Raw genomic sequence first — 10,804 nt, 5'->3', positions numbered from 1 at the left:
AGCAAATCTTTAAAAAGAAAAAAAATCACACAAATTCAGTTTTCTAATACATGGTTTGGTTGACTTCAATTTAGGTCCCCAGCAGGAGCTGCAAATTAAAGCTCTAGCTCAGGGGTAATGAATTAAAATTCAAGGAGGTCCGATCGCCAAAATTTTCTTTGGGCCGAGGTCCGAATCTCAAGTCTGTGCTATGACTCAGAAATATTGTAGTAACTGTATATCTATCAAAAACATGAGAAATGTACAATTTCCTTAGCATTTCAACAATATTTATTGTCAAGTTACATCTAGTGTCCCCAGATAAAGTTAAATCTGGTGTCCCCATCACAGTGCCCCTTTACATCAGGTGTCCCCATTACAGTGCCCCATTACAGTGCCCCTTTACATCAGGTGTCCCCATCACAGTGCTTCTTTAAATCAGGTGTCCCCATCAAAGTGCCCCTTTACATCAGGTGTCCCCCTCACAGTGCCCCTTTACATCAGGTGTCCCCATCACAGTGCTTCTTTAAATCAAGTGTCCCCATCACAGTGCCCCTTTATATCAGGTGTCCCCATTACAGTGCCCCTTTACATCATGTGTCCCCGTTACAGTGCCCCTTTACATCAGGTGTCCCCATCACAGTGCTTCTTTAAATCAGGTGTCCCCATCAAAGTGCCCCTTTACATCAGGTGTCCCCATCACAGTGCCCCTTTACATCAGGTGTCCCCATCACAGTGCCCCTTTACATCAGGTGTCCCCATCACAGTGCCCCTTTACATCAGGTGTCCCCATCACAGTGCCCCTTTACATCGGGTGTCCCCATTACAGTGCCCCTTTACATCAGGTGTCCCCATTACAGTGCCCCTTTACATCATGTGTCCCCATTACAGTGCCCCTTTACATCAGGTGTCCCCATCACAGTGCTTCTTTAAATCAGGTGTCCCCATCAAAGTGCCCCTTTACATCAGGTGTCCCCATCACAGTGCCCCTTTACATCAGGTGTCCCCATCACAGTGCCCCTTTACATCAGGTGTCCCCATCACAGTGCCCCTTTACATCAGGTGTCCCCATCACAGTGCCCCTTTACATCGGGTGTCCCCATCACAGTGCCCCTTTACATCGGGTGTCCCCATCACAGTGCCCCTTTACATCAGGTGTCCCCATCACAGTGCCCCTTTACATCGGGTGTCCCCATCACAGTGCCCCTTTACATCAGACATTCCTGTCAGAGTGTCCCCTTACATCAGATGTCCCCATTAGAGTCCCCCTTAACATAAAATGTGCACATCAGGGTGTACCTTAACATAAAATCAGGGTCACACTGATGGGTAAATTTTATGTTAAGGGTCACGCTGATGGGCACATTTTATATTAAGGGGCACTCTGATGGACACAACCAAACGTGCCTCTTAACTTAAAATTTGCCCATCAGAGTGCCCCTTTAATATAAAATGTGCCCATCAGTGTTGCTTTTAAAATAAAATATGCCCATCAGCGTACCCCCATCACAGCGCACCTTTAAATCTGGTGTCCCCATCACAGTGCCCCTTTACATCAGGTGCCTCCATCACAGTGCCCCTTTACATCAGGTGCCTCCATCACAGTGCCCCTTTACATCAGGTTCCTCCATCACAGTGCCCCTTTACATCAGGTGTCCCCACCACAGTGCCCCTTTACATCAGGTGTCCCCACCACAGTGCCCCTTTACATCAGGTGTCCCCACCACAGTGCCCCTTTACATCAGGTGTCCCCATCACAGTGCCCCTTTACATCAGGTGTCCCCATCACAGTGCCCCTTTACATCAGGTGTCCTCATCACAGTGCCCCTTTACATCAGGTGTCCCCATCACAGTGCCCCTTTACATCAGGTGTCCCCATCACAGTGCCCCTTTACATCAGGTGTCCCCATCACAGTGTCCCTTAACATAAAATGTGCACATCAGGATTTCCCTTAACATAAAATAAGTGTCATGCTTAAGGAGCACTCTGATGGACACAACAAAACGTGCCCCTTAACTTAAAATTTGCCCATCAAAGTGCCCCTTTTAATATAAAATGTACCCATCAGTGTTGCTCTTAAAATAAAATCTGCCTTATCAGTGCGCCCCTTAACATAAAATAAGGGTCACACTGATGGGCACCTATTATGTTAGGAGGCATTCTGATGGACAAATTTTATTTTAAGGGGCATGCTGATGGGTATATTTTTAATGTGCACATTGATGGGCATATTTTGTAGGGCACATTTTGCTGTACCCATCTGCGTGCCCCTTAACAAAATATGCCCATCGATGTGCACATTAAAAATATACCCACCAGCGTGCCCCGTAAAATAAAATGTGTCCATCGGATTACCTCTTAACATAAAAGGTGCCCATCAGTGTGACCCTTATTTTATGTTAAGGGGCACGCTGATGGGAAAATTTTATGTTAAAGGGCACTCTGATGGGCACATTTTATTTTAAGGGGCACGCTGATGGGTATATTTTTAATGTGCATACCGATGGGCATATTTTGTTAAGAGGCACCTTAAAAAAACATGTCCATCAGTATGCACATAAAAAATATACCCATCAGCGTGCCCCTTACAAAAAAAAAGCCCAGCATTGTGCATATTAAAAAATATACCAGTGTGCCCCTTAAAATATGCCCAACAGTATACTAGTGTGCCCCTTAAAATATGCCCAACAGTGTGCACAGTAAAAACATTCTTATTTATAGATGACTAATGTGCCCAAATACCTTAACTGCAGGAGGGTGGTCACAACTGAAGCTGCCTCGCAATGAGATCCAGGACCCGGGAATAGGAAACCGCGGGCAGCAGGGGGGCGGGGCACGCACGTTACATCACACCCCTACTGCCCGTGAGTGTCTCTTCAGCTCCGAGAGACGCGGCCAGGAGCAGGGGGCGGGCGCATGCGCGCAGCATCACTGGTTGCTGGGGAAACCTGCGGTCCCAGCAAACCAGTGATTGCTGCTGTCATTTACTACACTGGTGGCATGGCGGTCCGGGCAGCAGCGCTGCTCGGTCCGGACTCGGACCGCGGGCCGCCATTTAATGACGGCTGCTCTAGCTGGTATGCTCACCCAGTCGCCGATTAGTGTTGGTCCTTTCTTTGGGTTGAATGACATCCAGCATCATATAACCATGATAAACCTGTATGTTAGCAGTTGGGTTGTGTTGGACAAGTTTTATGAATGAATGAATGAATGAAATACTTGTATAGCGCACAATGCGAACTGAATCGCCTCTAGGCGCTGCCCCTATGGTTTCTTGCTGTGGAATACCACCATGTTCAGTCTTGTCTTTAGAGAACAGGGCTAGTGAAGGGTTTATAGCTAAACAGGGCGTCTTATCCTTTCCTAATTCTATCCAAAAAAATATACATATATCTTAATCATACAGTACAAGGCACAGGTAACATATTTATACACCTGGGGTTATAGGATAATCAGGATAGTACTAATGCATTTCTGACCTTTATGTTAGAGGTTTGATATCTCTGTTAAGAAGCTTACCATCTGGTAAAGGTGTAACTTCTTCTGCTGTACCCAATTGGAAGATCTCACTCAAATGTGCTTCATAATCCATCAATCTAGACATATCACATCTTCAGCAGGCACGGCGCAGTGTTGACGTGTTTAATGTTACATGTAGTGTGAAGTGCGTCAACACTGTTTCCTGCCTGTTGAAGCTGTAAGGTGTCTAGATTGATGGATTAATAATAAACTTGTTTTGGAATTTTTTAATACATCTGAGCAGGGGAGTAAGGTCTGCAAAAGATCTGGGGCTAGAGCCCATAGCAGCGGTCACCACCCATTTTGCATGCCCGCCGGGGGGGTTGTGTTTGTGGACCAGTGGTAAGCAATTATTCACGGGTAATGGCTGTTGTTGGCGCATCAATCATCCTGGCACCATGGTTTATATGGTGTCAGGGTGATTGAAGTGCATTGTTTCAGTTGTTACATTCTAATATATAATGAAGTAGTTCAACTCAGTGGAAGCCCTGGGCATGTCACTTGCCACATCTCCTGCCACCAGATGCAGCGTGTCACTTGCCACATCTCCTGCCACCAGATGCAGCGTGTCACTTGCCACTATCGCCTGTCACCAGATGCAGCATCTTACCACTGTCACCTGCCACTAGATGTGGATTGTCACTTGCCATGTCGCCTGCCACCAGATGTGGATTGTCACTTGCCACTTTCACTTGGCAGCAGATGTGGATTGTCACTTGCCACGTCACCTGTCACCATTTGAAGATTGCTGTTTGTCACGTCTCCTGGCACCATTTGCAGATTGCCACATCTCCTGTCACCATTTTCAGATTGTCACTTGCCACGTCTCCTGGCACCATTTGCAGACTGTCACTTGCCACATCTCCTGGCACCATTTGCAGATTGCCACATCTCCTGCCACCATTTGCAGATTGTCACTTGCCACGTCACCGGCCACCGGATGTGGGTCACTTGCCAACTGATGTGGCCATGCCAGCCAGTGCCACCAAATGTGCATTGACGCTACATTGGTGGCAGGCTGTTTTAGTGAGAGGGGCGGGCAGTGAGAGATGATGTCATCGCGCTGCTCCCCGCCGCACCTCAGACATTGAAACAAGGGGGTCTGGCTGAAAAGTGGAGCTCCACAATAACAGGAAGCACGTGGCCTCCACTCCACCGTGCTGTGAGGGCAGAAGAGCACTGATGTGTGGCGGGCAGTGAAAGATGATGTCATCTCTCTGCTGCTCGCCACGCCTCACTTCCAAATTGAAGAGGTGCCCGGTTGTGAAGAGCGCTGATGTGGAGCGGGCAGAGAGAGATGTCATCTCTGCTCATCTGCCCACTCGCTTCTCTTTTCTCCTCTGCCTTTCTCATTCAGCCAGCCCACCTGCCGCAGCAGCCGCAACCCGCTGGTTAGGCAGGGACCCTACGGCAAGAGACTCGGGCCTATGGACCCCAGATTTGGGGGTATAGCCCCAATAGCCACCCCCTAGCAATGCCCCTGCATCTGAGTGTTATCCACTTTTCTATGTGAAGTATTGTGCCTGAGAACCAGTCCATCACCTCTTTGTATGGGATCGGGGGCTAGCACCAAGGTGAGCTGATCTGGAGCAGTGTCTTTCTACTATTGGAAAATCTTTAAAGATCTGGTGATATGTATGTACAGTGGATATAAAAAGCCTACACACCCCTGGTAAAATTTAAGCTTTCTGTGATGTAAAAAAATGAGACCAAGATAAATATTTAATTAACTTAATTTAATAATTAACTTTTTTCACCTTTAAAGTGGCCTATAAACTGTACAACTCAATTGAAAAACAAACTTAAATCTTTTAGCAAGGGGGGGAATAAAAAACTAAAAGAATGTGGTGCATAAGTGTGCACACCCTCTTATAACTGGGGATGTAGCTGTGCTCAGAATAAAGCAATCACATTCAAACTCATGTTAAATAGGAGTCCGTACACACCTGCCATTATTTAAAGTGCCTCTGACTAGCCCCAAATAAAGTTCAGCTATTCTAGTAGGTCTTTCCTGACATTTTCTTAGTCACATCCTACAGCAAAAGCCATGGTCTGCAGAGAGCTTCCAAAGCATCAAGAGGGATCTCATTGTTAAAAGGGTTAAAAGATATCAGTCAGGAGGGTAGAAAAGAATTTCCAAGGCATTAGATATACCATGGAACACAGTGAGGACAGTCATCATCAAGTGGAGAAAATATGGCACAACAGTGACATTACCAAGAACTGGACGTCCCTCCAAAATTGAATAAAAGACGAGAAGAAAACTGGTCAGGGAGGCTGCCAAGAGGCCTACAGCAACATTAAAGGAGCTGCAGAAATATCTGGCAAGTACTGGCTGTGTGGTACATGTGACAACAATCTCCCGTATTCTTCATATGGCTGGGCTATAGGGTAGAGGGGCAAGACGGGAGCCTTTTCTTACAAAGAAAAACATCCAAGCCTGGCTTAATTCTGCTAAAACACATCCGAAGTCCCCCAAAAGCATGTGGGAAAATGTGTTTTGGTCCGATGAAACCAAGATTGAACTTTTGGTCTATAATTCTAAAAGATGTTTAGCGCAAAAACAACACTGCACAGCACATCACCAAAAGAACTCCATACCCACTGTGAAGCATAGTGGTGGCAGCATCATGCTTTGGGGCTGTTTTTCTTCAGTTGGAACAGGGGCCTTAGTCAAGGTAGAGGGAATTTTGAACAGTCAATATTGGCACAAAACCTTCAGGCTTCTGCTAGAAAGCTGAACATGAAGAGGAACTTCATCTTTCAGCATGACAACGACCCAAAGCATACATCCAAATCAACAAAGGAATGGCTTCACCAGAAGAGGATTAAAGTTTTGGAATGGCCCAGCCAGAGCCCAGACTTGAATCCCATTGAAAATCTGTGGGTTGATCTGAAGAGGGCTGTGCACATGAGATGCCCTCTCAATCTGACAGATTTGGAGTGTCTTTCAAAGAAAAGTGGGCAAATATTGCCAAGTCAAGATGTGCCATGCTGATAGACTCATATCCAAAAAAACTGAGTACTGCAATAAAATCAAAAGGTGCTTCAACAAAGTATTAGTTTAGCCACTTGCTGACCAGCCATCGCAGTTATACTGCGGCAGGTTGGCTCAGCTGCATGAATCGCCGTCTCGGTATGTCGGTCCGTATAATAGCTATTGGAGGCGCACCCGCGCTGCTGAAGCTGATGTGCATGGCCGGCGTCCGCGATGTCTGCCGGCCACCAGGATCGCTCCACAGAGAGCCTGGTCTGTCAATGTAAACAAACAGATCCCAGTTCTTAGAGAGAGATCATCTATTCCTAGTGATCGGGAACCATGATCTCTCTCTACTCCCAGTGAGTCCCCCTCCCCCCACAGTTAGAAACACCTCCCTAGGGAACACTTAACCCCTTGATGTTAACCCCTTTCTTGCCAGTGTCATTTATACAGTGATCAGTGGCAATTTATTTGGCTCTGATCACTGTAATAATGTCACTGGTCCCAAAAAAGTGTCCGATCTGTCTGCCGCAATGTCGCAGCCCCGCTAAAAATCGCGGATCACCGCCATTACTAGTAAAAAAAAAATGAATAATAGAAAATGCCAGAAATATATCCCCTATTTTGTAGACATTATAACTTTTGTACAAACCAATCAATATATACGCTGTTTCTTTAACTAAAATATGTAGAAGAATACATATTGGCCTAAACTGATGAAGAAATTTTATTTTTATTTTTTTATATTTATTATAGGAAAAAGTAAAAAATATTGTTTTTTTTTTGTTTGTTTTTTTGTTTATAGCACAAAAAATAAAAACTGCAGGAGGTGATCAAATACCACCAAAAGAAAGCTCTACTTGTGGGAAAAAAAGGACATCAACTTTGTTTGAGTACAGCGTTGCATGGCCGCTCAGTTGTTAGTTAAAGTGGTTGTAAACCCTTACAAACCACCTTGACCTACAGGTAAGCCTAGATTAAGGCTTACCTGTAGGTCCAAGAAATATCTCCTAAACCTACACGGTTTTGGAGATATTTACCCGAAGACAGTCACCGCTGTCTACGGCGCATGCGCAGGCGCACTGGGCAGCCTGCAGATCGCGACGATATGCCGCGAGTGTTGGCTCCCGTGCGCATGCGCAGGAGTGACGTCATTGCAGCTCTGGCGAATCACAGCACCGGAGCAGCGAGACCCGGAAGTCACTCCGGGATACATGGCAACGGCGAAGAGGAAGACAGAGGACCGCTTCGGGGGCTTCGTTCTCAGGTAAGTTATTCATAATGAGCTAGTATGCTATGCATACTAGCTCATTATGCCTTTGCCTTGCAGGGTGTGTTTTTTTATTTTTTGCCTTTACTTCCACTTTAAAGCGACGCAGTGCCATATCGCAAAAAATAGCCTGGTCATTAAGGGGGTAAATCCTTCCAGGGCTGAAGTGATTAAGTATGTGCACACTTATGCAACCATATTATTATTTTTTTATTTTTTTTTACTCCCCCCCCCCGAAAGATTTCAGTTGTACAGTTTATAGGTCACTTTAAAGATGGAAAAAGTTCGGAAATTATTTATTGTGTCTCATTATTTTACTTCACAGAAACCTGATATTTTAAGAGGTGGGTAGACTTTTTAATATCCACACTAAGGGTGGATCACACTTCCGCCTCCTACAAACAATGCTTCGGCTCTCTGCACACCCTCCCCCCCCCCCCCACACACACACACACACACGCGCACACTCTGCATCACACTTCTGCTTTACACAGACTTCTCATTCTTATCCAGCTATGTGCTCGAGCTCCGTGCTCCCTCCCACAGTCTGTGATCAGGGCTACCATTGGAAGCCCCCTCCTTCTTCACCTCCAGCTCTCTGCACTACTCCCGGTGCCTCCCTCTGAGTTTACAGGAGGCATGACTACAGAGGAGGCTTTCGGGTAGCAATGTTTACTGACTGTCAGCACAGATTGAGAACAACACCGGAAGGTATACATCTGCTGCAATGCTGATTTGTGGCAGAACCACTGGGGACAACCTGGATGGCGACTGCTGTCCTAGTCAGTTTGGCCCACCAATAATTTGAATCCAGCACTTCGTTTCTACTTGTTCCAGGTTTTTACTGTGTCATCCATGGGGAGCTTCACTCTCCTCTCTCTGTTCTCTATCCTATTACTGAAAGTGATGGGAAATACACCAAAACCGACATTCTCGCCGAAACAGGAATAAAGGGGAAATCGTCCATTGGGTATACATGTATTGGTGACATTAAAAAGAGTTGTTCTTACTTCCTGTTGTGTCTGCAGGACAGGAAATGAGGGTGTCTTTACCAGTACAGGACAATATTCACCACCTTGTTTTGAGCATACACCACTGCTTTCTATACAGCTCCAAGTCCAACTTTAGCATATTTATATATTAAGTGTCTGACCTGTAATTGGACATATTGTATGTCTGATTCTGAACACCTCTTTCTAGACAGTGACGCAGCCATGAGGCTCCAAGAGATGACAGAACTGTGGACAAACCAGGCGGCTGAGGCCAGAGAAACAAGTGAACGTTCCAACCAAGGTAACAGCCAACACAATGCCAAGGTTGATTTAATATAGTGTGGAAAATAATTATTTGATACTTTGCAGATTTTGTAAGTTTGCCCACTTACAAAGAAATGAAGGGTCTATAAATTTGACCATAGGTGTATTTTAAATGATAGATACAGAATATCAATTATAAATCCAGAAAAAAACACATGATACAAATGTTATAAATTGAGTTGCAGTTCAGTGAGTAAAATGGGTAAAACATGACTTAGTACTTGGTGGAGAAACCCTTGTTTGCAAGTACAGAGGTAAGACGTTTCTTGTAGTTGGTTACCAGGTTTGCTTGCATCTCAAGAGGGATTTTGGCCCACTCTTCCTTACAGATCTTCTCTAAATCCTTAAGGATTCTTGGCTGTAACTTGGCAACTCGAAGTTTCAGCTCCCTCCCTCCCTAAATTGTCTACACGATTAAGGTCTGGAGACTGGCTAGGCCACTCCATGACCTTGATGTGCTTCTTCTTGATCGACTCTTTTGTTCCCTTGGTGGTATGTTTTGAGTCATTGTCATGCTGAACGACCCATCTTCAGCGTTCTGGCTGAGTGTCATGAGGGCCATGTACCTGATGTGAGACCAAAGTAGTGGGGAGGCCTCCCTTGCACTTCGGGTCCTTAAAGCCTCTGGAGATGGAGACAGAAACTTGTTGGGGACACCGAGTGGCAGGGGTGCCAAGGGCACCGTGCAAGCCTTAGTCCGGGATCCGAGCCGAGGTCAAGTCCAGTTGGGCAACGAAGAATAAAAGGGTTAATCAGAAGAAGAATGGTTGAGATAAAGCCTAGGTCGGTTCCAATCTGGCAATTGAGTACAAAAGGGGCAAAGCAGTAGAATGGTTAAGGTACAAATCTGAGGTCAAAGGCAAGCAGCAATCAAGAGTAGTCAAACAGGTTTCCAGGTATCAACAGGTTCAGACAGATCACATACTAGCACAGGAACAAGGGGGAACTGAAGATAATCCAGCAATTTGGCAGTGTCTGGGCTGGGCTTATATAGGGAAGTTTGAGATCACTTCCTGTGAGCCTCCTGGGCATTTTCCTGCCTTTTTCCATCAGGTTGATGTCACTTCCTGTATGCCTCCTGGGTATTTTCTCGCCTTTTTTCCATCCGGTTGAGGTTACTTCCTGTGCGGGTCCTGAGTATTTTCCTGCCCTTTTCAATCAAGTCTTCTGCGCAGGTGCGGGTTGGCGACCTGAGGCGTCTTTGGCGCATGCTCAGTTGGCACGGATTTCCTCTTGTGGCAACGTGCCATTGGTGCATGCGTAATAAGCCGTGGACTCTTACAGGAGGAAAGAAGGGCTCTCATCCAAGATTTTACAATACATGGCCCTGCCCAGTGGCCCCTCAATGTGGCAAAGTCGGCCTGTACCTTTAGCAGAGAAACAGCCCCAAAGTATAATGTTTCTAACCTCTGTGCTTGACTGTAGGGATGTTGTTCTTATTGTCATAGCATTTTTCATCCTCCAAATACAAATTAAGTTAGTGCCAAAGAGCTCAATTTTGGTCTCATGTGACCACAGCACTTTCTCGTAATCCTTCTCTGAATCATTTGAATGTTCATTGGAAAACTTCAGATGGGCCTGTACATGTGCCTTCTTGAGGAGGGGGACCTTACAGGTGCTGCAAGACTTCAATCCATGGTGGCGTATTGTGTTACTAATGGTTTGTTTGGTGACTGTGGCCCACAGCTGATCTCTCACTGCACTCCCCTGCAGCACAGGGCCCAGTTGCGGTCGCAACT

General features: G+C 45.9%; 1 protein-coding gene across 1 annotated transcript in view; it reads left to right on the top strand.

Moving 5' to 3' along the window:
* The window catches only part of LOC143989165 (uncharacterized), a 129,121-nt gene that overhangs the window by 102,921 nt on the left and 15,396 nt on the right, over positions 1 to 10,804 (top strand). The window contains exon 11 of the mRNA XM_077489196.1: positions 8,950 to 9,042. Coding sequence (XP_077345322.1) covers positions 8,950 to 9,042 — 93 coding nt within the window. The remainder of the gene's footprint in view (positions 1 to 8,949; positions 9,043 to 10,804) is intronic.

The sequence above is a fragment of the Lithobates pipiens genome, unplaced genomic scaffold (genome assembly GCF_037356315.1).
Source record: "Lithobates pipiens isolate NorthernLeopardFrog02 unplaced genomic scaffold, aLitPip1_a1.2 Scaffold_18, whole genome shotgun sequence".
Taxonomy (NCBI): domain Eukaryota; kingdom Metazoa; phylum Chordata; class Amphibia; order Anura; family Ranidae; genus Lithobates; species Lithobates pipiens.
This window is presented reverse-complemented; position numbering and strand designations above follow the sequence as displayed.